Consider the following 26,154-nt stretch of genomic DNA (forward strand, 5'->3'; position numbering starts at 1 on the left):
AGGTAAGGGGGTAAAATGGCCATAAAAGATTAAAGCTGGCAGGGAAAAAATCACATTCATGGCTACTCTCAAGACCCATATACAGCTGGTTTCAAAGCTTATCTGTAGTCAGTTTTACAGTATAAAGTGTCTTTGTTTAGTCAACAGAACCTAATACATGTGATTTTGTTGTTAATAGAGCTGCAAGAATTTTAAGTACCTCTTGGGAATGTGTCATTTTTGGTTGGCTTTTTTAGGCATCACAGGGTGCTGAGTTTGTAAACAAGTACTGAATAAAACATTTAGCACACAGCAGCACTTTGTACAAGTGTCATGCAGGTTTCTAAAGTTTCAGAGTGAATAAATCAACTGCAAACTGCTGCCTGGCAGTTGACTTCGCTCCTTATAAATACCTAATTTGGACAACTTCGCTCTGCACGTCCCATGAAATTCAAGTACTGTGCATATGGTTAATGCAGGCACACAAATCAGAGCTACAACAGCCTCTTTTGTAAGCCTGGGCTGCTACAGAAATGCCACAGCCCGGGGCAGGTCAGCTCCAGGTTGCCCTCCCTTTCTCCCCGAGGTGATCCAGGGAAACACCAGCAGGTCACTGTGCTCTGCTGCCTGGCCCAGGGGAGGAGCAGGAGCCCCATGGTGACCCAGTTCACTTCTAGTTGTACTGGTTGGCAGCCATCATTTCTCAGGGGAGATTTAGGTCCAAACTCAGCCATGAAAAACAATCCTGGATTTATAAACCCAATGGAAAAAAGTAAGGGCTGATTCTGCCTGGTTTTGCAGCTCTCAGCACTGGGCACGGGGTGGATCCACAACCTTTCCTCCTTCCCAGGCACAGTGCTGCTGGTCCAGCCCCGCAGAACCTCCACATGGGATGCAAACTTACCTGAATCTCCCAGGAGGCTCTTAGCAACACGCAGGATCCACCCAAGCTAGCCCAAAACTCAGCCCAGAGGCCCTAATCCTGGAAGGTGCTGAGCAACTCGGACTTCTGCCACTTATCTCTGGATTTTGGCACGTGTTCAGCACGAGCAGGATCAGCTCCTTGCTGTAATAATCAGGGAATGAGGAACTCAGCTTGACTGAGTTTCCCTCCCACCCCTCAATGCAAAAATGCTGTACATTCCTTTATGCAGGTTTCCATAGAGTTGAACTTCTACTATTTTTTGTTGTTGCTGTTAAAGGGGTCAGCAATGCACTGTACAATGGGATCTGGCTGTCAGGAAATGTGGAGGAATTCAGGGACACTTTTAACATCTTCCTGGTGGGACTGGAAGGCAGCATTAAACTTAGCATCATGGAAATCTCCCAACCAAAGAGAAGAAAAAGCCTGGAGGAGTCCCGGGAGAAATTATGAAGACATTCTGCTTTGTTGATCCTAAGTTTAAATAAGTTGTTTGTTTCCTACTTCCTTTGTTAAAATATTATATTCTGGCTTTAATTGCTTCAATCCTATTATTTGTTTCTTTTAGCAAGTGATTGTGTAGCCCCTTGCCGTGGGGAAATCCCCTGACTGCGGTCCTGTTACTCAGACAAGTCCCCTTTCAGAAGAAAATGCCATTCTTATCATAGGGAAGTACTTTAGGTCTAAAGGGGTTAAGAAGGCCTCCCTGCATTCAGAAACATGCAGGGGTCCCACCATGCCAGTTCCAGCCTTTTGAACTCTTTCCAGCTTTTTTTTCTTGCAACAAATCTGTCTGACTGCCACCAGGACATAGGAAGCGTGTGCCTGTCAAAGAAATCAAGTTTACTTTTTCTGACTTGTTAACAGAGGCAGGGTATAAATAGAGCTAACTCTGCTCGCACAAGTAGCGTTTCTCTTAAAATAAGGGGGTGACTTCCTAGGACCTTTAATCCAATGAGGTCCAGACCAAACTGCACTATCGACAGAGGCAGCAGAGGAGCTTGCTGAAGTTTTTACCAAAGTCAGGTGCATCTGGGTTCCTCAAAAACTTAAGGCTTACAAAAAAAAAAAAAAAAAAAAAAAGCAACCCCAAGCAAACAAGAACTACTTCCAGCTTGGACACTGCCACTGCCCTGGAGAAACTCTGAGATGTTGTTGGTGCTGCTCACTCGGTGGATGTGGATGTTGCTAGGGAAGAGCAGTGTCCTCTTGCTTCTGGAGGTGTCTCTGACGGGGAGAGCCCTACCTCCAATCCGGTACTCCCACGCTGGGATATGCCCCAATGACATGAACCCCAACCTGTGGGTCGACGCGCAGAGCACTTGCAAGAGGGAATGCGACGCTGACCTGGTGAGTGATGCACATTTTTGTGTCCCTGCGTCACGGGCGCTGCTGGGGCTGTCGGGCTGTTTGGTGGGAGCCTTCTGCCCCAGCTGCAAGGGTGCTGGCACTGGGCAGGACCCAGTGCAGACAGGGCATGTATCGAATTGACCCGTGACCTATATAACATAGAAAAGGTCTGATGAGTTATCAGTTAAGAGGGGAGCTGTGTGCCAGCTGTCACTTTTGCTAGTATGGGCATAGCGCTCACTCTCTTTGATCCTTTTCTGTGTTTTCATGTCAAAAGAAATGTCTGAATTTGATACTCCAGAACTCAGCATGCCCTGGGGCCAATCTGTAGTATTTTAACAGCGTCATTATGCTCTTTGTTGTTGGTGGCCATCATCAATGTTTTATATTCCTGGGAGGAATCCTGTATGAAATAGTTTAATTTAACTGTAAATCATCAGCCTTTGCTGCATTTGAAGCACAGAGCTTGCTTGGGGTGCAGAACAGGGCATGGCTAAAATGACCAGGCAGATGTTCTGTGGGATACTCCCAGCTCAAAATGTGTTTAGCTTACCACCCTAAAATTCATTTTTCAACCTGTCAGCACTGCCAGCTCAAGCTGGCATCTGAAAATACCTGCTTGTCTTACCTCTTACATCATGTCCCATTGACAAAGCTTCTGCAGCCCAAACCTGGCTGACAGCATTTACTGTGCTGAAAAAAAAGGGTTTGTGCTCTGTAGCCAGGTTGTTTCTGTGATGTTTAAAAGGTGGAAAAACTGTCAAAAATTCTGTCCATAAGTAAACAAAGACATTTACTCAGATGGATCCCATGTGTTAGGAATGAAGGTGCTCTTTTTACTTTTGCCATTCCCAAATAAGCTGCCGCTGTTCCAACTACCAGGTGCAGCAATGAACACTAAAACACTTTCAAACTAAGACTAAAACCCCAGCAGCAGCAGCAGTAGCAGACAATGATGTTTTAATAATTTACTGGTCAAAACTTGAAAGCCAGAAGCCACTGGTTACAAATATTCATTTTGCCTAGTGGCAGCACAGAGTCCTGGGACTTTGGATGGAGTGAGTGTACTGCAGGCAACCAAGGACTCTGCCAAGCCACACTCCTTAACCCCAGCTGAAAACCTCCACAATCCTGGCTTCTAGCTTTGCTTTTGAAACCTGGTAGTGTGCAGCTGGAAATGGGGAAAGAGTTTTGATATTAGGTCATCTTTTTCCTAGTAAGGAAAGGATACTGGACTCAGGAGAAGCTTTTTAGCTTGGTAGCTTAAAAACCATTTTGTTCTCACTTATGGAGAAAGCTAATGGATTTTAGGGGGCTTGTAGAGGTTTAACACACAGTGGAAGTGTACCCTGTTGGGCACATAGTAGCAGTTTTCCTCATCCCTTGAAGTAATCTATAACCACCCAGCAACCCTGATCACATGTATCAAATACCTTTTCTGCACAGAAGATGAAAATTCTGCTAAAATTAACCACAATTTAGAGCTGACTGTAGCCAAGGCAGGGTGTAATAAATCACTAGAAGAGCGATGCTGCATTTGAAAATAAGACTAAAATAAGACAGAGAAGCCATAATGAGCTGTTTGGGGTTTGTTTTTCTAAATACCGTAGAAAAATTATTTTTGGAGCATGTATTACCTTACTTTTGAGATATTCTATTATTTCCTCTACAATATGAACAAATTACAAATCCTTGGCAGTTTCACCTCCAAGAGCTGGCTGTTAGTCTCAGGGAATTCAAATAATACTTTACATACTTCTGTGGAAAATAAGAAGGATTACTGCCTACAGCCATATGATAAGACTTTCCATCTGCTCTTGTTTCCCAGGGCTTGTCCTCAGGCATTTCAGGGAGCATGGAAGGGGGGTGGTTGGTTCATAGTCAAGCAATCCATGTGACTCTGGGGTAAAGACTTATGAGGAGGTTTGTGTTTAAGAAACAGAAATCCATTTTCCTTTTCAAGAGTTTTCTCCTTCAGCACTTCAGAACCCCCTGCCAAATGCTGAGGAGATGTTTCTACTCACTGACAGCTGTGGCACTGGGTTTCAGCCCATGGGTATCTGTGGCAGAGCTGAGTTTCTGGGCTCTCTGCTTGCTGAGTCTCCACAAAGGCCTTTACTGTGTTCCCAGTAATGATCAGGTTATTTTCCTTCCCCACAGGAGTGCGAGACCTTTGAGAAGTGCTGCCCCAATGTCTGTGGAACCAAGAGCTGTGTGGCTGCTCGGTACATGGACATCAAGGGGAAGAAGGGGCCCGTGGGGATGCCCAAAGAGGCAACCTGTGACCGCTTCATGTGCATCCAGCAAGGCTCAGAGTGCGACATCTGGGACGGGCAGCCTGTCTGCAAGTGCAAGGACAGGTGTGAGAAGGAGCCGAGCTTCACCTGCGCCTCGGACGGGCTCACCTACTACAACAAGTGCTACATGGATGCGGAGGCCTGCATCAAAGGCATTACACTGAACGTGGTCACCTGTAGGTACCATCTCACCTGGCCAAACACCAGCCCTATCCCCCCAGAAACAACAGCTCGCCCTACCACCGCCTACTCCGAGACAACAGTCGTCGATATCCTGCCGCCTGCACTGGTGAACAACCCTGTCCGCCAGTCCGTCTACGTGGGAGAGACCGTCAGCTTCCTCTGCGACGTCTCAGGGAGACCCAAGCCAGAAATCACGTGGGAGAAGCAGGTCGATGGGAAGGACAAAGTCATCATGAAGCCAAACCACGTCAGAGGGAACGTGGTGGTCACCAACATCGCCCAGCTGGTCATCTACAACACGCAGCTGCAGGATGCGGGAATCTACACCTGCACTGCCCAGAACAGTGGTGGCCTCCTCCGGGCAGATTTCCCTTTGTCAGTCATCAGAGGAGAGCCCACATCCAAGGAAACTTCCCAGAACAAAACCCATTTCCCAACCGACGAGTGCCTGAAGCAGCCGGACAGTGAAGACTGTGGGGAAGAGCAGACCAGGTGGTACTACGATGCCAAGAAAAACAACTGCTTTACTTTCATCTATGGGAACTGCAACAGCAACCTCAACCACTTTGAGACCTATGAGAGTTGCATGCTAACGTGCATGAACGGCCCCATCAACATCTGCAACCTGCCTGCCCTCCAAGGCCACTGCAAGGCCTACGAGCCCAGGTGGGCCTACAACAGCTTGACAAAGGAGTGCCAGTCCTTTATCTACGGCGGGTGTGGAGGCAATGAGAATAACTTTGAGAGCCGGGAGGCCTGCGAGGAGATGTGCCCCTTCCCAAAGAACACGCACTGCAAGGCCTGCAAACCCCGCCAGAAGCTGGTGACCAGCTTCTGCAAAAGCGACTTTGTCATCCTGGGCCGCATCACGGAGCTGACCGAAGACCAAGACTCGGGACACGCCCTGGTGACGGTGGAGGAGATTCTCAAGGATGAAAAAATGGGATTAAAATTCCTGGGGAAGGAACCACTAGAAATCACGCTTTTGAACATGGACTGGAGCTGCCCATGTCCCAACATGACCACAGTGGATGGCCAGCTGATCATCATGGGGGATGTCCACAATGGCATGGCCATCCTACAGCCAGACAGCTTTGTGGGCACCTCCAGCATCCGGCGTGTGCGCAAGCTCCGTGAAGTCATCCACAAGAAAACCTGTGAGCTTTTGAAAGAGTTCCTGGGATTGCATTAACCTCTCTCACAGGCGTGAGCTGCCCTGATCCGTGTGGTAGTAGGGCTAACAAGTGCTAGGCTAGTGCTAGTGCCAAACTAAACACACTGTTTGAAGATACACTGTAGGAACTATGCGGAACCCCTATTTTAATCCATTAATGATGCTTAGCAACAAAATAGTTTGGTCTTTGGCAGGCATGTAAACCAGCAGCAAAAGGCCATTAATCTTGCATTGAAATCAATTTCTCCACATAGGAGTGCCATTTAACTAGGTGACTCACTTCAGCAATTATAAAACTTTTATCTAGCTTCCATCATAAATGACAGAATTCATAGCGTTTGTTTGGCTACACAGCTAAGAAATATATAATGCCAATTTAATCTGTCTCAGTTTCAGTCTGATTCGTTGTTGTAAGTCACACGCTTGGCTTCTTACAGCAGCACTAATATTTCAAGAGAAAAGCCTATAAATTATTGTCTCTATTTACAATTGTGCACATTTAACCAACCTATGCATGAGTTTGCTTCTTTTAATTGCAATTTTCCTTTTTTTTTCCTTTTAAAAACCTCATTTTTAAATGACAGCTACTACCTATCTTGCAATCCTTACTGAAGAACAAACTCCCTTGATCCTATGCCCAGGACAACAGGTCATTGTAAAAGCTCAAGGCCAGTGTCACCCTGAAATGACATTTCTGTCACCAGAACAAGGTCAGCAAACACCCTCATTCCCTAATTAAGTTTCAATCAATATATTGTCTATCACAAAATTCCAAGCCAGGTCAGCAGTGTGCTGCCAGCTGTCTTGCTTTTGAAAAGCCTTTATACCTGAGCATACATAGTGATTTATGGCTTCTTTTCAGTAGAAATCCTGCTTTTATAGATGAGAGAGCAAAGTAAGAAGAGTCAGAACAAAATTCAGCCTAGGAAAGAGCAATACACAGTCTGCAAACTGCATTAGGCGGACACAAAGACCCTGAATCTGAACTGCACAAACACAAGCAGACAAAGTAGACAACTTAAAGGCTTTTATCAGTGTCACCCTTTTAGAGCCTTTTCAGAGTCTTTCAAACCTCAGAATACTCTTTCCACCAGGCCACTGTGTATGAATGAATTCCCTAAGACAGCCAGCACGGGCTGTGGGTGGGAGCAGGTGAGTATGCATAGGATCAGTCATTTTAACATTTGTGTGTCCAAAAAATATAACATTTGCCTAGACAAAATCCTTAAATAAAGAAAAGGCTGATCATGGAAACATCCTGCCTTGCTGAGGACTGTGATTGCAGGGAAGAGGGGCGAGCGTGGCACAGTGAGCCTTGTCCCTGCTCCTTGTTCTGTGGGCTCAGCCAAGTGGCTGTGGCAGGGCTTAGAGCTTGCTGCCCTACACAAAGGGCCAGTTCAGAGCTGTAGAAGTGTCAAGACATGTCTGGGTGAGAAGAAGGAAGGGAGGAAGAGAGGCAGGAAGGTGCAGGCAGTGCTGCCCCATGGTGCCATCTAACGAGCTCGCTGCAGGGTGGCCAAGGCTGACAGTGGGTTCACATGCTGCAGTCTGTGTGGGGCTAGCTATGGCAAGGGCTGGGGAAGGAGATTTAACAGGCAGATATTGGACATCTGCACGCCCCAAAGCCTGTGCATGTTGAGTGTTTGGTTGTTGCAGGGAGGAAAACTCACAGCAAGAGAAACAGGATTGGATGTGAGCCTAGCTCTGCTTCCCCTAATTCCACGCTGTGCACCAGAGCAGGGCCATGGGTAGAGACCACTGCAGGATGGAGAACTGGGCTCCTCTCCCAGTGGTTTGGGTTTGGTTTGTTTCTGAAATGTTCCTGCAACAGTAATGGATCTAAATCTCCAGTTATTTGGGTAATTTTATAAGAAGCTGCATGGGAGGGAGAGAGGGGAGTCTGGACCAGGCTTTACTGACCAAGAAAGTATCTGCTGGGTTTTTTGTTGTACCTTTCCTAAGTGAATGTGGAAAAAACCTCCAATTAAAGGCCCATAATGTTTGTGTATGTTCTTGTGGAGACCATTTTCTGCAGATGGGAGATGCTAGCCCTGCTGCCCTCTGAAGAAGCCAGCATGTCCACCAGATCATCCCTGGCTGTGGCGGCCACCACTGACCCATGGCTCATCTACCATTTTTTGAGCAACCTGTAGGAAGTGGCATGTCCTTGCCATACTGACACAAAGGTTTTGGAGGATGAAGGTTTCATAAAGACAGGGTTTGTATGGGTCCTCTTTTCCCTAAAGTTAGGGGATTTTGTAAGTGTGGGAGTGTTGAAGTGACTCGGGAGTGTTGGAATGACTTGGGAGACATGGAGCTGGTTGTTCAGAAGAGCTGGGATGCAAACATAGCTGGGAGCAGAAAGCAGAGGATTCATTGCTGCTCTAGCCAGCACAGTGCATTGCTGAAGCCTTGGCTCTAAAGTGCTTTATTGGCTTTCCCCCTGGGAAAGGCACCTAGAACATGCAGCATGCAAGTTCTCTGAGGCACTGGGACCGGGGCTGTGCAAGGTGTGAGGTGTCTGCCAGCCCCCTTGGGGCACACTGGCCTGGTGTGCGAGGGTTTTCCTGCCCAGGGGATCCTGTGGGACACTCTGGGTCAGTTTTCCAATGTGGTGGGGTGAGATGGACACTGAACAGACCAGCTCAACTCCCTAACACAGCACAGCCGCTCTCATGTAGCTCCTGCCCAAACCTGGTGACGTGGTCCTGTGAGCCCCTTGGGGTGCCCCTGGCTGTGCCCCACTGCACAGAACCATCACAGGTACCCTGAGGCAGAAGGAGCAGTGCCACAAGCCTCCCTCACCTGCTCATCAGGAAAAAAATAGTTCCTGTCAGTGCTGGGAGCACCACACCTCCCTGTGGCATGGGACTGACCCCAACCCCAAGCCTCTCCACCTTCTGACCTTGAAGAATTCAGCTCTCCATTCAAAGCTAGTATTTTAGTCCAGCCTCTTATTAAACACTCGAGGAGCTAAAATTCAAGCCTGACCAGTCCAGCAGCCGGGACACTCCTGCATGGGGCCAGTGCCAGGCTGCTGCTCCACCTTTCAGGACTAATGGGCACGGGCATGTGGCTCCCCACCAGGAAATCCTTTGGTGTTGCTCATGAGCTCAGGTTCCATCTTGTTCTGTGGGGTCTTTCTCTCAGGCTGTCAGAAAGCTGGAAAGAAATGCCAGTATTTAGTTTATATAAAATGTATGAGAGGAGAGAGAAAGGGAAAAGCCTCCTTGAGTCCTTTGCCTGTGTGGCTGTGAGCTCAGAAGGAGCATCAGTGCCTGTGTGAGGCTCCAAGGAAGATCTGGGGCATCGATGCCACCTCCAGAGCCATATGGCTGTGGCAATGACCTGATGGCAAAGCTTTCCTCCACATGAAGACAGGAGGGAAACAGCACTCCCCACAGACACTGGCTCAGGAAGCAACACGGAATCATAGAATCATTAAGGTTGGAAAATACCTCCTAAAATCATTGAGTCCAACCAAGAAGCTGGGAACAGACCCATTGGCTGGGTCTGAGACCTGCAGAAGATGGGGCTGAGACCTGCAGAACCTGGGTCTGAGACCTGCAGAAGATGGGGCTGAGACCTGCAGAACCTGGGTCTGAGACCTGCAGAAGATGGGGCTGAGACCTGCAGAAGTTCCTCAGGGCTCAGGAATGGATCTGATGGACACTTGGCAGCCCTGAACCAGTGTGAGGTGCCCATTTCCCTCTCTCCCAACCTGGAGTGAGGATGAGAAGTGCAGCCCCCGAATCTGCAAACCCTGCAGCTGGACGGGCACCATCCAGCAGCTGGATCCCAACAGGAGTCATGGGTGGTTGTGTCCCACCCTGTTAAAGGGGACAAAGAGCAGCAGCAGCAGCAAAGCAATGCAGTGTGACTGCTGCTGCACACAAGATTGCACGTGGGGCTGGTGCCACCCAGCCCTGGTGTCACACAGGTGTCACACAGCGTGAGGAGCTGCACGCACGGAGAGCTGGCTGGGTGATTACTCAGGGACAGATACTGCATCACACAACGCCCAGAGCTGCTGAGCTCAAAGGAAGGAGGCAATTAAGCATGTTCTCATTGCAGGGGCTCCAGATGAGGTCAGGCAGAAGATTTATTGGGCAACAATTCCAGAACGAGGTGCAAACAGCAGTGATGACGCCACTGGAATATTATTCAGACAGCAAAGGTATTTAAGAGATCAGTTTCCACTTGTTCTAAAAGAAATTAGGGACCCCTGCAAGAATTCCCTCCTGGCCATGGGTCTCTGTTCCTGATTGTGATGAAGGTCATACATGGCTCCAGCTAATACCCAATGATTTCCTGCAAAAGGAGGATTAATTCAGCTGGCACCAAACGAGCACCTTGCACCGCAGGACCCACTTCCTCCACCTGAAGCACCTTGTGCCCCAGTTGGCTGTAATTCGTGCACGTGCATGTGCTGGGAAATTCTCATTGTAGATAATTATCAGGAAAAGATCACGGGCAGGCTGGTACCTCCAATGAGGCTGGATGGAGCCAGATTTTAAAGGCACAACTGTGAAAATGCCAGCCTGAGCAAGAACATCCAGTTTAGAGCCTGTTTTAATACCTAGTATTTAGTGTTTTCCCCTCTGCCAGGACTGGTTACTGATTGACTACAACTGACCTCCGGCTGCTGTATTGATTTACAGCAGCTGTCAAAGGGCAAAAAATTAGCCCCATGCCCAAGACCTGAGAACCACTGAATGGAGGTTGCACAACTGAATAAATGTTCTGCCAGCACTTTAAATCTTGGAAAGAAAAAGTCAGGTTAAGGTCCTGATCTCCAATGCAAACAGCAGTGGGGCTTGAAGATAAGGCTGCAGCACTAGGCAATGTATCTACTAGCCAGAAAGCAGCACAGGCTGTTCAATTCTCAGCTATTTATGGCTAGGCAAATGATATGACTTTTAGACCTCAGAGTTTAGAAAGCAAATGGAATGTCTTCCAGGGGCTGATAGGTGGGTCAGGTTTCAGTGAGGAAACGCTCTAACTGGTATTTTTCTCTGTGCCCATCCCCACCTTTCTTCCCACCCAGCTGTCCCTGGTGCTAGCCCAGCCCAAAGATGTTGGGGGTCTCCTCCAAACCTCTGGCTTATTGTGGACACAGAGCTGCATGTGCCAGGGACCAGCTGACAAAGGCAGTGAGAGTTGAATGCCCACATTTCAGAATTATAAGGAACTTTGGGGTGGGGATAAGCCTCCCCAGACCCCTGGTACTGTCCCCTGGGACAGGAGACTGGTGATCATAGGATGGAAAGGGCCACTGGGTTTGTCCCACCTGGCAAATACTAACCCCTCTCATGTGTCCCAGATATGCAGGAGGGAAGGAGAAGGCTGGACACAAGAGAAAGAGGGAAAGATTCCTCCAGAGGAGAGAGGGGGAGCATTTTTTTCACCTTAAACTGGTTTTACAAGGTGACAGTTGGTCTGGATTACCTGGCATAAAAAGAACTACCATAAAGGGCTTTGTGCCTTCTCTTTCTCCTTTGCTCTGCCAAGGGGGGACTGTAACACGTCACTGCTTCATCTACTGCTTGAAATAAACAGGAAAACAGTAGTAATAAATCTCCAGGATCAGATGGTTTTCACCCAAGGGTAAAAGTACTTACATAAAACATTGCTTAACCATTAACAGAGCAGATAACCTTTGCTTCAGTGCATGGCAGGACCAGAGCACGAAGGTAGCAAACATGGGGCTAATTTTAGAGGATGGTTCCCAAGGGCTGGGTATGAAAACTCAGCAAGTCTGGTAGAAACTGTAAGAGAGGCTAAAACTCCCAGCTGACCAAATCCCTCCATCCCTGAACAGAGAGCAGGATGCACCCAGGATATTCCAGGAGAGCTGTGGGGGTGTCAGCAGCCCCAGCAGGACTCACCAAATCCCAGAACTGCACAATATCACAGGGCCGGGGTTGGAAGGGACCTTTAAAGACCTTCTCATGTGCAGGGGACACCTTTCACCAGCCCAGGTTGCTCCAAGCCCCATCCAACATGACCCTGAATGTTTCCAGGGAAGGAGCACCCACCTGGGCAGGTGTGCCAGGGCCTCTCCACCCTCCCTGTACAGGCAGGGCCGGTTCTCCATCCAACACTGCCCAAAATTTAATGACAGAGCCACAGCCAACACCAGCCCCCAACAGTGCTACACCATCACTGCACTCATCATGGCCCCAGGGTGACGCTAGGTCTTCCTCACAGGATCTCCGTTTCCTATTTTGGCAATATTGGAGAGGGAAAATACAAATAAAATAAGATGAAATATATAAAATAAAATAAATTAAAAATAAAAGTAACAATAAAATAAAACTAAAACTAAAACTAAAAATACAAATAAAAATACAAATAAAGTAAAATAAATAAAAAATAAAATAAAATAAAGTAAAATAAAAATAAAAATAAAAATAAAATAAAATAAAGTAAAATAAAAATAAAATAAAGTAAAATAAAATAAAATAAAATAAAATAAAATAAAATAAAATAAAATAAAATAAAATAAAATAAAATAAAATAAAATAAAATATAAAATGCCCTTATCTCTCAGCACTGACATGACGTCAGGTGTCTGGAAACGGGGACAGCGGCTCCGGCCGCTCCCGGCGCCCGACACGAGATGGCGCGTGGTGTCGCGACATCGGCGGTGACATCGGCGGTGACATCGGCGGTCACTTCATCTGCGTCTGGAAGAGAAGCATCCTCCCGCTGAGGCTGGGCTGATCCCGCCCTGCTTCATTTAACAGTTTCACAGACACCCGAATGCAGAATTTGTATTAGCCATTAATCAAATTATTAATTTCTCGAAGTGGGAAGCAACACCACCCTGCCAAGCTGGGCAGCTGGTCTAGCTTCACTGATTTCATCATTATCCTGTTAGTAAAACAGGAGAGATACTCCCTTTATCAGGGGAAAAAAGATCTGGTAGGGAGTGTGATAAGGCAATTAAATCCATTCCCAGAGCTACAGGGAAAAGCCACAATGTACAATTTATTTGAGACTTTCTCTCTCCCTGTTTGCAAATTGCACAGTTTCTAAAGATATTGGTCCAGTTATTCGAAATTATTCATGAATCTCTTCAGTGGATAATACTCAACAAGCAGATCATCCAAAAAGTGAGTATTACAACTAAATTCTCCATTTCTGCTGTAATTTATTGTCACTAACAGATGTGGACGACTCAGATAATTAACCCGTGATGAAATTAAAATTGTGGTTTTGGTTATAATATTTGCAATTCTCAATTTATACTGTGGTAACCAGCTCCAAAGGTCACCCCATCAAGAGGTGGGTGAAAGTATCTGATCTCTGACATAATGGAATTGCTACTTTTATTGTGAGGTTTAGATTTTGGTGATGGAGCACTCAGTGAGCACAGAGAGACAGCAGAAAATAAACACAGATTAAAAGGAAAAAGTTAATGGCCTTCTCAGATCTATTATCTAACAGGTGGTATCAGCAGGACTCACTCCCAAATCTCTTTATCTGTTTTCTTTGCAACCAGCAGCAATAAGCAGATAGTCTTTTCCTCAGTTTTCTTTGTGAATGAAAGTTGAAGGTCTCTCTCCAGCCGGGGCTGGAGCTCTCATCCAGGACACGGCTCCAGGAGGGTCTGGAGGAGCAGTGTTGCCACCTAGGGATTCCTGAGAGCTCTCAGGGAGTTTTCTCCAAGCTGGGATGCTCTGACACGTGGCTGTTTGTCTGCTCACTGCAGGACTCCTGGCAGGGAAGCCGATTTTGGAGATGGTCTTTTTGGTTTAGCTTTTGTTTTCCTACAAAATTATTAGCCCTTGTGGCTGAGCGCTGTGTGCCAGCCAGAAATCCTCCAGCAGCTGCCTCATAAAGGCTGGCACAGCCCCTCCACCACACGCTCCAGGAGCACATTCATCCCCAAGATGCACCCCTACACCTTCTACTTATTAAACAAATTTTTCACGTTTACCTATAAAAGCTTTTCAGCAGATAGAAACTGGAGAAGGATTTGCTGCTCCCACCCTGAACAGGAAGATAAACACATGAGCAAATGATTTGTAACAAACACCGTGTAAGATAGATGGAGCTGCTCCTCTGGTTCACCAATTATGCACAGAGCACGGGCTTGAACAGGAAGAAATGTTTTACTTGCTTTGTGAAGTACACACAGATGCATTTCTTTATTATTATTTATAACTACTTTCACAGTAAAATACACTCCTGAGAGCATCTTTTGCATAATTATTGCAGCTTACAGGTGATTTAGTTAGCAATCTGGACAGACGACAGGTTTGGTTGGTTGGGGGATTTTTTCCCCCTTTTTTTAGCAATTGCCTGGACCAGCAGGATTTTTGTAACAGGCTTGAGCCTCTGGGCATTACAAGGTCATACAACTGAAATGCCTGGCCTCCACTTTTCTCATCAGTCTACTCAAGGGAGAGCATTGCCAAGTCAGGCCCTGGGTTTTGCTGGGTGAGCACAGGGCTTTAAATCAGACTCTGGAAAGATGGGGGGTTTCTGGAGCCTCTGTGAGAGATGGAGAGGTAACCAGAAACAAGGGCCATGGGCAACCTGAAGTGCTCAGAAAGGTGTTTCCACATATAGCCTTGGGGTTTGCTTCCATTTCGTATTTCCATATAAAGAACCAGTTTTTTTCTTTGTGGATAAAGCTTTTTTTCCCTACTTCCATTGCCAGAATTAAAATGCATTGCTGTTTCTACATACAGCCTTGGGGTTTGCTTCCATTTCATATTTCCCATATAAAGAACTAGGTTTTTTCTTTGTGGATAAAGCTTTTTTTTCCCTACTTCCACAGCCAGAATTAAAATGCATTGCCATGTCCTTGGCAGTGCTGTGAGCGGGGGCAGATCCTTGATCCAGTGTTGTGATCCTTGTCCTGTGCTAGGGTCACATGGAATTTGGAGTTTTCCTTCTTGGCCAGCCAGGTGGGGGAAGCAGCTCCCAGCTTTGCTCTGTGGTGGAGCTGCATCCTGCAGGACCCTGCAATGAAATGGGCACTGCCACTCTGCGCTCAGAAATCTAACAGCTCATTAAAAATAAACAAATAAAAAGATGTATTTTTACCCTGAAATCCAGACTGTGCCAGGTGCTAGCAAGATCACTGCTCAGTCCCTGCCCTCGTGGCTCGTATGTTCCAGATGTGAGCACCTGTGTCCCTGTTCTGTATTGACTGGTGCAAATCATGTAACAAATGTAAAATCTGCCGGCCTGTGAGCTGAGCAAAGACACAATTGCTCTGTGAATCCGTTACTGGTAGGCCCAGATGGGTTCCTGGCCTAAATAAATGCATTTCAAACTCCTCTAGGTCTGCTTTCAAAACAAGCACACTGTTTATATAACACAGTGCAGCCAGGCTCCTGCCCCTTCTGCTCACCAAACCCGCCCTGCCCTGGAGTTCAGGTACTTTCATTTCTGCATAAAGAAAATCAGAATGTGAATACATTTTTGTAAACACAACTAAGAAAAAAAAAAAAGAAACCAACAAAACATCTTGATTTGTAAATAAGAGTAAAGCATTATTTACACTCAGGCACTGTTAGCTGGAACATCCACAACACGTCACTCTCAGGCACAGCAAAACAGGCACAGAATAAAAATATCTCTAAAGACCTGGACTTGTAAATGCTGAGTAACTTTATACTCTGGAGCAGCAGTGCCTTGAAACACAATAATTTCATCCCTCCCTGCTGGAGCTGCACATGGGGGAGGGCCAGAGCCAGAAATAAAACGCTGCTGACAAAAAAAGCCCAGTCAGTGAGGCAGGGGAAGAAAGCAGGGGTTGGTTTGGTTTGGGGGTACTGGGGGGGTGCTGCTCATTCAGCTGGGGAGCGACAGGAGCCCGGAGCCCTGGGCAGACAGAGCTTGTGCCAGGAGGAGGAGGAGGAAGTAAAGGAGGAGGAGGAGGAAGAAGAGAAGGAAGAAGAGGAGGAACAGGAGGAGGAGGAGGAGGAAGAAGAGGAGGAACAGGAGGAGGAGGAGGAGGAAGGAGGAACAGGAGGAGGAGGAGGAGGAAGAAGGAAAAACAGGAGGAAGAAGAGGAGGAACAGGAGGAGGAGGAACAGGAGTGGGAGGAGGAGGAAGAAGGAGGAACAGGAGGAGGAGGAGGAGGAGGAGGAAGAAGAGGAGGAGGAGGAGGAAGAAGAGGAGGAGGAAGAAGAAGAAGAGGAGGAGAAGGAGGAGGAGGTGGAGGAAGAAGGAGGAACAGGAGGAAGAAGAGGAGGAACAGGAGGAGGAGGAACAGGAGGAGGAGGAGGAGGAAGAAGAGGAGGAACAGGAGGAGGAGGAGGAAGGAGGAGGAACAGGAGGAAGATGAGGAGGAAGAGGAGGAGGAGGAAGGAGGAGGCGGTCCTGTGTCTCAGCAGCTGCCCCGCCGCTGTCCGTGGCTCTGTGGCCGCCTTTGGTGGCAGCAGGAGCGGAGCTGACGTGGCACCCGCCGTGTCACCTTGTCCTGTCCCCTGTGCCACCTCCTTCCTCATGTCTGTACTCGCTTTTCGGGCTCGGAAGAACACGCAGCGGAGGAGAAGAGCCCTGCCGGGCAGGGAGGAGCTGCGGGCATTTCTCCTTCCTCGGCTTTTCCCGTTTCTTCCTTTCCCTGTTTTCCTGCCTGCGGTCCCTTCCCCGACCTCCTGAAACGTGCTGCCGCCACACGACAGGGGCAAAGCTGCGATTTTAATGTGGAAAGATGTTAGAATTTGAAATAATTGCTTTAGAAAAAAACCCGACCCAGCCCAGAGGAAGGGAGCAGTGCCCCTCTCTGCTCTGGCACCTGCCCTGGCTGTCCCTGGCACCTTTCTGCAGCCACCCTGGCAAAAGGCAGTGTACACTGCCTTTTGCCAGGGTGGCTGCAGAGAGGTGCCAGGGACAGCCAGGTACACTGCCTTTTGCCAGGGTGGCTGCAGAGAGGTGCCAGGGACAGCCAGGTTGGCACTTTTATTTTTAGTGCATCCCGGCCCCAGCCGTGCCTCGGCACCTCCCAGTAAATGTTGCTTCATTTCTGGGAGGGCTGAGGGAAGGACAATCCCCAGTGGATCCTGACAGGAGCTGGCTGCAACTCCCCGTTGTCACCAGCCCTTCAGGTTCTTCCAGTTCACAAGGACAAGGTGCACAGCCCAGCACCTGATCTCTGTGAGTGCAAACATCACTTAAAGCAGCCAAGAGTAACACAAACCCCTCACCCCAGCCCTACAGCACCACAGAGGGACCACCAGGCTCAATCCACTGGGGTTTCATGGTCCTTTGGAGTCTCTTTCTGAAAGGACCTCAAAGAGTTGCAAGTAACAGGGACCAATTTTCAATTTCCCTTCATTTTGTCTCACTTGGCTTCTCTGGGATGCCACTGAACGTTGGACAAGACCCATGAACATCCTCACTGTGGGCACTGCCCAAGTGATCCCCCGGAGAAAGGATTGGCACCTCTGTCTACTGTGACAGTCACTGCTGTTCAGTCCTGCTCAACATCAGCTCTCTTGAAAACACCCCAAAATGTCCTCGGCTTAAGCACATCCTGACCAAGCACAGGATGTGTAAAGGATGGAAATCATACTTTCCCTTTCCCCCGCTGTGGGAGGCATCATGTATTTCATAGGAGAAAAAGGCCAACCTGGTGCCAAAGTCCAGGGCTGTCCTCAGCAGTGGAAGCAATGCCACAGGGGGATTTTCTGAGGATAAAAGCCTGTGGGTCATTAGGAGGTGCTTTACAACAGTGGTGTCATAGCCTGGGGTCAGCCAGAGCTCTCAGGCAAGAAGGAAACTTTAGAGTTCCTCTCCAAATCACAGAAATGGGGTTACACCTCGTTCTGAAGGGGAATGGGAGCCCAGAGAAACCAGAACTGCTGCTGGAAGGCAGAAATAGGAGAGCAGGTCATATGGTCCCATTCCCAGCTCTCCATGGCATGATTTATCAAGTGGTTATTAAAAAAAAAAAAAAAAAAAAAAAAAAAACAAACAAAAAAACCACCCAAAAAACAAAACAAAACAAAACAAACCTACAAAAACAAAGAAAACAAATAGGAAAGAAATAACTGGATAGAGGTTGTACAGCCTGGGCTCCTCTTTGTCTTCCAGCCTGCCTGGATAAATGTCATTCTGGGAAAGGCTGGAGATCAGATACAGCCCTCAAGTTCAGGAGCTCTAACAGGGAATGAAAGAAAAGGTTTTGGATGAAGAAAACTGCAGCAGTGATATGACTAATCCCAACATCTTCAGATGTTTTCCCCTCTGCCTGTAAGAGTTATGTGATCCTAAACATCCTCGAGGGGAAAAAACCCATTCTGGCTAGCAGATGACTAATAGCTTGCAAATAATACAGATATATTATTATACATGACAAATGACCAAAATATCTAAAATGACAGTGCCCCACAGGAGGGCTCAAACTGGGCACTCTAACCCTGCTCTTTCCTAAAAGCAATTGGGAGCCGGGCACCGTGAGGGGCTGGCCACAGCCAGAATGAGCCTTTTGTCCCAGTGGCCACTCGCCACCTTGCAGCCATGCCCCAGCAGCAGGGTTGGGCTGGACAGCCCCAGATCTCTCTGGAAAAGCAGCAAAGTCAAAATCTTATCTCTCTAACCATTCTGGCTTTTGGAGGGAGGCATCACCAAGTTGGGCTCACAGCTGATCCCCATCTCCACTCACACAGTGCTCGCTCTCCAGTTCCACTAGGGAGATGTTTATGTGCAGAGCCCATTTGTGCAGGCAGCAAAAAGTCCAACTCACTGGAGATCTCTGGCCAAAAAGCATTTTAAAATGCATTATTAGGCACACATTACCCCCAGCACATGTGCAGAGGGACGTTTCAGTGGAAGTTTCAGTTTTCTAAAGGCAGATGTCTGTCCTGCATGCCTGAGGTTTCACCCCCAGCCTTTACCTACGTGAGCAGGGTCATCCTGCTCCTCATCCATCCCCCTTTTCTGGTCCTCCCACAATGGGAGAGCCAAGTGAGTGGGACTCTTCCAAAAGCAGCAGCAGTGGCCAAGGAAATCATCCTTGGAACAGATGTCGCAGAGAAGAAAAGGGATAAAGTTAAGACATTACTACAGCATGGCTGGTTAAAAGGTTTTAGTCCTGTGTTGCCATTGACAGTTGACTATAAATCAGCAGAGGAACATTGTTCTCCAACATAAGCCCTTGTATTTTTAGATAAATACATTCCACAAATGTTTTGTAAAGAAAGTTTCTTTGCCTAAAGGATCTCCGTCTTCCCAGGCCGCAGTGGTATGGCATGAACCACGTTACTGGTAACAATTGTTCCTGCATTTGTTTCTGGAACATAGATCACACAACACAGTTTATTTAGGAGTGTCTGTGTACTCTTCTATTTCTGTCCTTCTTATTCAGCCTCATAGAGTAAAACAGGCAACTGTGAGTCCAGGGCAGGACACAGCCCTGCCCTAGAGTGATTACAGTCTCCATCAGATAATACACTGCAAATTATACATGGTGAGGCACAGACCTCAGACAAGCAGCAGGGGAGAACAGCTTGGTTTGGGAAGGAAAAGTAAGTTTTCAGGGCAACCTTGAAGGAAGACAGAGAAAAATTAGGAGGGGGAAACCTAGAAATTTCAAGGACTAAACAAGGTAGGAGAGAGGTTGTACAGCAGAATAGTGGGAAAAGGATGATATATACCAAATGAGATCCAGGTGCTGAATTTAATCAGATCTTCTGGTACCTCACTTTGGGCAGGTCAGAGACTCTAAACACTGAATACTTAAAACCATAGAGACACCAAGAAAAAAATGAAAGAGAACTTTACTGACCTCCAAAAGCTCATCACCCCCAAATGAGTGCTGTGGGACAAAAGAATCCTCCAGCCAGCCTTGCTCCCAGCTCTCCATTGTCATCAGCAGCTCATCTCACCTGCCCCCAGCCCCTGCACTGGGACACAGTGGGAAGGGTGGTGCAGACAGAGCAGCTCCAGCACACGATGCCTGTGCTTCCCCCTTGAGCTGGGCCAGCAGAGCAGCTCCCACAGCAGCTCCCTGGGGCTGTGCCTCCTCGGCAGCTCAGCCCAGCAGCAACGAGCCCAGAGGGGCAGCAGAGGGGTCAGAGCGAGGAGAGGGCACGATGGAAGTGAGGCAAGGGCAGGGACAGGGGACATTGTTTATTAGGTCAGTGGGCACACTCAGAAAAACTACATGTGATTGCAGGCACGTCAGGCTGCTGCAGATCTGAAATAGAAGCAATAACCTTAGAGCTAAATACAGACTGAGAATAGTTGTTCTGTGTTCAGCTTCATTATATTAATAAATTAGGCAGTTTGGGAGAAAGGGTGATTAGTTCCTGTTGATGAAAGGGAGGATGCTAGCCAGAGGACAGCTGCTGATGTAATTTATGGCACAAAGAGAGAGTAAGAGAGATAGGAATAATTATTGCCTAGGAATGTCTGGTGGTGGCAAAAACCATAATGTAATATGCAGTCAATATCTATGTGATTTTCTATCCTGGAGTCAGGAGTTTTAGTACTTGGATTGTCTTTTGAAGCAGTTCTGGAGACCTTCCTTGCAGGTCAGGAGTGAGAGGCTGGAGATGGAGTGGCTGATCTCTTTACTGGGCGTATCAGTCTCTACAAGTTAATTTGAGGTGGCTGCCTGCAGTTGTTACCATCAGCCTGTCAAATCTGTCATGCAAAGCACACAGGCAGGAGGGTGGCAGCAGGTCTCAGTCCTTCTGCATCACTTGGAAATCTGATTCCATTAAGTAGATGTGGTTAATTGCCAGCACTTCTGAGCTCATCACTGTCCCTTCAGTACTGTTTCCTGTGCAGTGACAGTTCCAGAGAAACTGTGATTTCCTAAGAACCTAAATTTTCACATATCTATAAGTTCTTAGTGGACTTGTGGAGAGAAGAACACTCTTAAATCTATTTACTTTTACACCAATAAGATAAATTAATATGATGTGAGGTGGATTATTATTTATGATTAGCTGATAATTCTAAAATATTCTTGGAAGACTTGTGATTCTTTGAATCACAATTTCTCAAGTGATTTGGCTTAGCAATGCTGAAATGAATCTTTAAGGACAGCACTGTAACAGTCTAAAGGCAAAAGAGCAGAACATCCATTACTCAAAACACCATTGCTCAAAAATAAAATAGCAATTTTCTCAAGTAAAATATGAGCTATGTCTCAAAGCAGTTAATAAATACAACATGAGATTCAATATGTAGTATTCATATACCTGCAAAGTAGGTAATTGCCCCAAGTGTTAATATTTTCAACAGTAATTGGAATTTTGCACTCTTCCACTCAGTTGCAGAGAAGTTGTATGTGCCTGGTTAACCCTGAAAAACACAAAGCCCTGGGCTTGAAAAACACATTGCAGTTACCTACAACATCTGAGACCCAGCAGGGAGTGAAAGGCTCAAATGTGGGCTTAAAATCACCAATCTACTCTTGCCCAGTCGGTCTGTAGAAAATTCACCTTTCTTAGCATGGCTGTGGCAGAGCCCAGCAGCCCTGTCTCTCTGCTGGCATGGGGGATGTGTAGCATCAGGATCTAATGAAAATCAAAGGGGAATTTGTTTTAGTTTGTAAAATCTGTCTGCAAATCTGATTTTGACCAGCAACAACTTCCGCTGTGAAATTTTCACATGATTTGTACCAGAGGAATATATACTTTTGTATATATAGAAACATTCACAGAGATTCTTTTAGAGAATCACAATAATGTGAGATTTCAGTGCTCCAGAGGCCTTCTGCTCTGATGGGGATGAATCAGACTCTACATGCCATGGAGAATGAGAACCCAGTACCTCATTTTTATAGGCATGTCTTGTTTCAAAAATAATCCAGGCTAAGAGATTGAGCAACAAAGGAGGCGCTCCAAGACCACAGTGACTAAAGGAATAAAAGGAGGGAACGGCAGGTCAGCCTCAGAGCTTGTTCCTGTGGCACAGAGGAACTGGATGAAGTTTCTTACAGCAAACAGCCAGGGAAAATCTGACACAGCGGATTCCAGCGGATTCAGAAACAACACAGGAAAGGGCAATGGCTTGCCCAGTCAGCTCTGGACTGTGGAGTACCTGAGCTCTCATCTGTGACACCCTGCTTCTCCCTAACCTGTCACCTCTGCTTTCCATCAGCCCAGCTGGAAACTCCTGGAGTGTTGCATGACTGAGGCTGCCCAAGCAGCAAATTCACCCCATTCCCTGGGACTGAGGGCACCTCCTGCAACCCTTCCCTGTGTTCTGACACTCCCAAGCTTTGACACTGTGCCTTTGAAGTGAAGCCAAGCCAAGCCTGAGGCCAGGAGGTGCTGGGAGAGGGCACCTCTCTCTCTGGAGCCTTGCATGTGGCATCTCCCCGGGCACAGCAGCTCCAACACTGCACAGCTCAGAGCTCAGGCCAGTCTGGGGGAAGAGAGGAGCAGCATGGAAGGCTGGAGCAGCACAGCAAGCAGCAAGAGGTGGTGAACAAAGGGAGAACTCACTCCTGCTGAGGATGCTGTGGGAGGCAGAAAAGCCGTGGTTATGGGTGTAGCGGGGAATGGATACGTTCTGCCAAGGAAAGAAGGTGGATTTCCAGACCTGCTTTTAGAGGCATTAGCTGGTTGATAAAAAATTCTGAGGGACGCTCACAGGGGCACTAAGCAACAATAATTAAAGCTCTACATTCCCAGAGTCTTTTCTTTTATGCTCTTGGTAATCCTAAAGCCAAGGAGACATGGGAATGTAGCACAATGAGCTCCATGGCTGACAGATTGTGTAAGTGTAAGAGTGTCCCAAAATTCAGAGCAAAGGAGCTCTGATTCCAAGCCTCTGAAGTGCTAAATCACCAAATGTTTACATCACAGCAAGTTCCACCAAAACTGCAGCCACTGATACTACAGGTTGTTTATAACAAACCAAAGCTGACAGAATAAAGGATGGAGGTTGAGGGATATCTGCAGTGCATGCCAAGTTTTTTTAAAATATTGTACACCTGCCATTTGTTCTGCAGGCTGATCGTATTTTGTCTGTGAGGTAGAGAACTCATAGTTCCAAAGGGATGTGGTTTATGTTCCTGAGTCTTAATGTTTTTCCCTTCTGTAAGGCAGAACTCCTTACTACTGTCACTAAAATAAAGCCAAGAGGACAAAAGTCACACAAGCACTGCCACGATAACAGTTTAACTGTTCCTCTCACTGATCTTTGGAAACAGTCTCTTCAGCAGGATTTTACAGCTCTGGCACTTCAATTTAGCAAACTTTTTATGCAACTCATGAGGGGAATGCAGCCAACTCTGTATACTCAATTTAAATCAACTTGCTGATGATATAAAAAAGAGTGCTGAACCACCGGTTTGCTTCATCTGCTCCTAAACTACCAACACAAACTCTGAGGTATTTATTCCTGAAACGTTAATAGAACAGTCTGGGGCATCAGATCAGTACATGAACTCTGCTTTGATCCCATGTCAGCCCAAAGAGCTGATTTAACAACTTGTTGTTTGGTTACTTGATAGTTCAGAATGTAGCTGGGCTTTTTGCTCCCACCAGGTTGGGATACGGTGGGAGCAGAGAGGGCAGCACTGGGGGATCATCTGTCCTGGCTGTGCACCAAGAGATTGTACAAGCAATGTTCAGCAGCTTTCTAATTTTGCATCATCAAGGAAGGATGATCCTTCAGTAGCTTATAGAACCATAGAATGGTTTGGGTTGGAAGGGACCTTGATAGCTCACCTATCCAACTTCCTGCAATGAGCAGAGCCAGCTTCAATGAAATCAGGTGGCTCAGAGCCCCATCTTCAATGTGTGTGAATTACCTGAGCCCAATTTGAGAACTGCAGGACTTGTACTCACCAACCTGCAGTGCCAGGCCCTGGACTCAGCTCCAGGACCCCGGGGAACAGGACACAGCAAAGGAGCACTACTCTGTCAACTCCACCCACGATTCAGCTTCCCACGGCAGAAATAGCCAGAGCAGTTTAATTTTGGTGGCCATCACCAGACTCCTGATCAAGAGAGAGGTCTGTTCCCTACCCACAGAATGAACTCAGCACAGACTGTAGCGGTCCCCTGAACTTTCTCTGCAACCATGCTGGAGCCTCTGAGCAGCTTCAGGGATCCTGGACTGCAGTTTTGGAAAGTTACTGACTTGTGCTGAATTCAGTGAGCCCTACAGACTAGAGTACCTTGAACTTGTGCGTGGGTGGGGGCTTGGGGTGAAGCGATAGGAGGCACTAAGCAGCACTGAGGGGGTCACATACTTATATTCCTGCCCTTTCCTTCACTGTAAATCAAAGTCACCTTCCAAGGTTTAACTCACACTGCAATTCTAAAGAAGCAAACTACATGTTCACATGAAAAAATACAAAAGAATTTGCACACCTGAGGAAATGCTTCCTTTTCCCTGTTTTTATGCCCTTTCTATCCAAGCAAGTGCATTTACCTGACAGCTGAATTCTGGGTGTGCACAAATGACCCCAGCAATTCACCTGGCACTTGGTGAGAACAGAATGTTGCAATGTGAATGTTTGTTCCCAGAAATTCAGCACCGAACTTCAGCAGAAGACAAATAACTGGGTGAAGCAGACTGAACACAAAGCAGGCATCTCTCATTCCTCTAACAAGATTAAAAAATCATTCATGCTTAAAGGTTAAAAACCATTAAAACAAAAAATCTCCACACTTGCATTGAAAGAACTGGAAGTCCTCTTTTTTACTTGTCTCCTTTCAAAGCACCAGAACCAAACCCTGCTTGTCAAATCTTTATATTGAAAGGGGCTGCAAAATGTGTGTTCCAAAAGGTTTTTCCTTGCATGGCCCTTCAGACACAGAGCTGGTTGCAGTGGAAAAGAACAAATCAGCCTGGGAAAAGGATAAGCTCACTGACCTTTAAACAAATTATCTCAGTTTAAATCACAGGAATAGAAATATTACAGAACACATAAAGAGTCTCCACTATCAGAGTTGCTCAGCCTCTTGGGCAGTTTAGGTATTAGTATTGTGCTGTAAATAGTAAAACAGTAGTAAATCTTAAAGTCTAGGCATTCAAATAGGAATAATACACAGAGCTGGCATTCTCTGTTTTCCAGCAACTGCTCCAGCATCTTTCTAATTCCTCTTAAAAGCAAAATTATCCACTTAAAATGAGGTACTAAATGATGTGCTTTTAAGGCCAGTGCTGTCCGCAGCTGTGCTGTGAGTGGAAAGATAAACCAGATGGCAAACTCAATAAAAGGGAGCCAGTTAAACAGCGACAGATGAAGGCTGAAAAAACCCCTCCGCTCCATTATTGCTTTCGAACGGGTTGTCATGGCACTGGAAATGGATACTACTGTCAGCCTCCCACCTCTGCCCAGCCAGCTCTGCCCAGCCTCACCCAAAGCAGGGAATTTGCACCGGTGGGAAAAGCACAGGCTGCTGCCACCACAGCTCCACCCCACCAAAGAGGGGGAGTTGCACCTTTTGTCACATCAAGTGCATCCAACAGGAAAAGACTGACCTTCGGTCTCAAATTCCAGTGTCAGAACACCGAAGTTCAGCTCATTTTAATGCTGTGCTCTGTCTGTAGCTCACAACTCACTGCCAAGAGCCAAGGACTCCCCACTTAGCGCTGGGTCTCTGTATGGCTGGAGCTGCCATGGAACATAAGCTGACCTTTGTCAGATTTACACATTAATGCAGTTTCTATTCCCCTTGACAATGTCCATTAGCAAGGAGCACTATTTGCTGAGCAGATGGAAAAGAGTAAAGGATTCAACTTCAAAATAGACCTGGAAAAACTGAGTTGTTCTGTCAGCCTCTGAATTCTTTCCCCTCCCACTCCCATTTGATTTTGAGAATCTACTCTGTTAAAATTGGTAAAATCTGCTAAAATAAATACTTTAGAATGTCACAGTGTAGTTGTATTACATTTCTCTTTTTAATAGAGCATATAAAATGCAAGTTTACAATGGATTTAGCAAGCTGTAAATCAGCACTTTTATTCAGTTTCGTTTCTGAGCTATTAATCCCTAATACAGAGGCAGAGTGCTGATTTGCTAGTCTAGGAACTCCCGAGAGAATAGTTCCAATAATCCCGATGACATGGAAAGGAAACATTACTGAATCACCTGAGTCCCTGCTAGACACATCCCATCACCCCATAACTCCATGTTCACAGAGCTTAAGAGCCTTAATTATGGAGGAAAAAAAAATATAATTCCATTTTGGCTCCAGTGAGCTGCAGTTATGAAAAACAAGTGGGATTTTTTCAAATAATTGCAGGCAAGCCCTTAATGGGGTTATGTACGTTGTCAGGGGTATTTTGGGTAAGGAACCCCACGTGAG

The 26,154-nt window shown here is 46.8% G+C and overlaps 1 protein-coding gene and 1 long non-coding RNA gene across 2 annotated transcripts; both read left to right on the top strand.

Moving 5' to 3' along the window:
* The first annotated feature begins 1,718 nt into the window (after window positions 1-1,718).
* On the top strand, window positions 1,719-6,285 carry WFIKKN2 (WAP, follistatin/kazal, immunoglobulin, kunitz and netrin domain containing 2). The gene is made up of 2 exons (XM_030287608.4): window positions 1,719-2,251; window positions 4,412-6,285. Exons 1-2 carry the CDS (start codon window positions 2,051-2,053, stop codon window positions 5,921-5,923), a joined length of 1,713 nt encoding a protein of 570 aa, XP_030143468.2. The 5' UTR covers window positions 1,719-2,050; the 3' UTR covers window positions 5,924-6,285.
* Window positions 6,286-12,521: 6,236 nt separating this feature from the next.
* Window positions 12,522-25,720, top strand: LOC140685254 (uncharacterized). The gene is made up of 2 exons (XR_012058576.1): window positions 12,522-13,023; window positions 21,696-25,720. It is a non-coding gene; the product is annotated as an uncharacterized lncRNA (long non-coding RNA).
* The last annotated feature ends 434 nt before the right edge of the window (window positions 25,721-26,154 follow it).

Source organism: Taeniopygia guttata, chromosome 18 (genome assembly GCF_048771995.1).
Source record: "Taeniopygia guttata chromosome 18, bTaeGut7.mat, whole genome shotgun sequence".
Classification (NCBI taxonomy): domain Eukaryota; kingdom Metazoa; phylum Chordata; class Aves; order Passeriformes; family Estrildidae; genus Taeniopygia; species Taeniopygia guttata.

Coding starts and splice junctions, on each gene's coding strand:
- WFIKKN2 (XM_030287608.4), top strand. CDS start 2,051: ATGTTGTTGGTGCTGCTCACTCGGTGGATGTGGATGTTGCTAGGGAAG. Junction 2,252..4,411: donor GGGAATGCGACGCTGACCTG/GTGAGTGATGCA, acceptor CCTTCCCCACAG/GAGTGCGAGACCTTTGAGAA.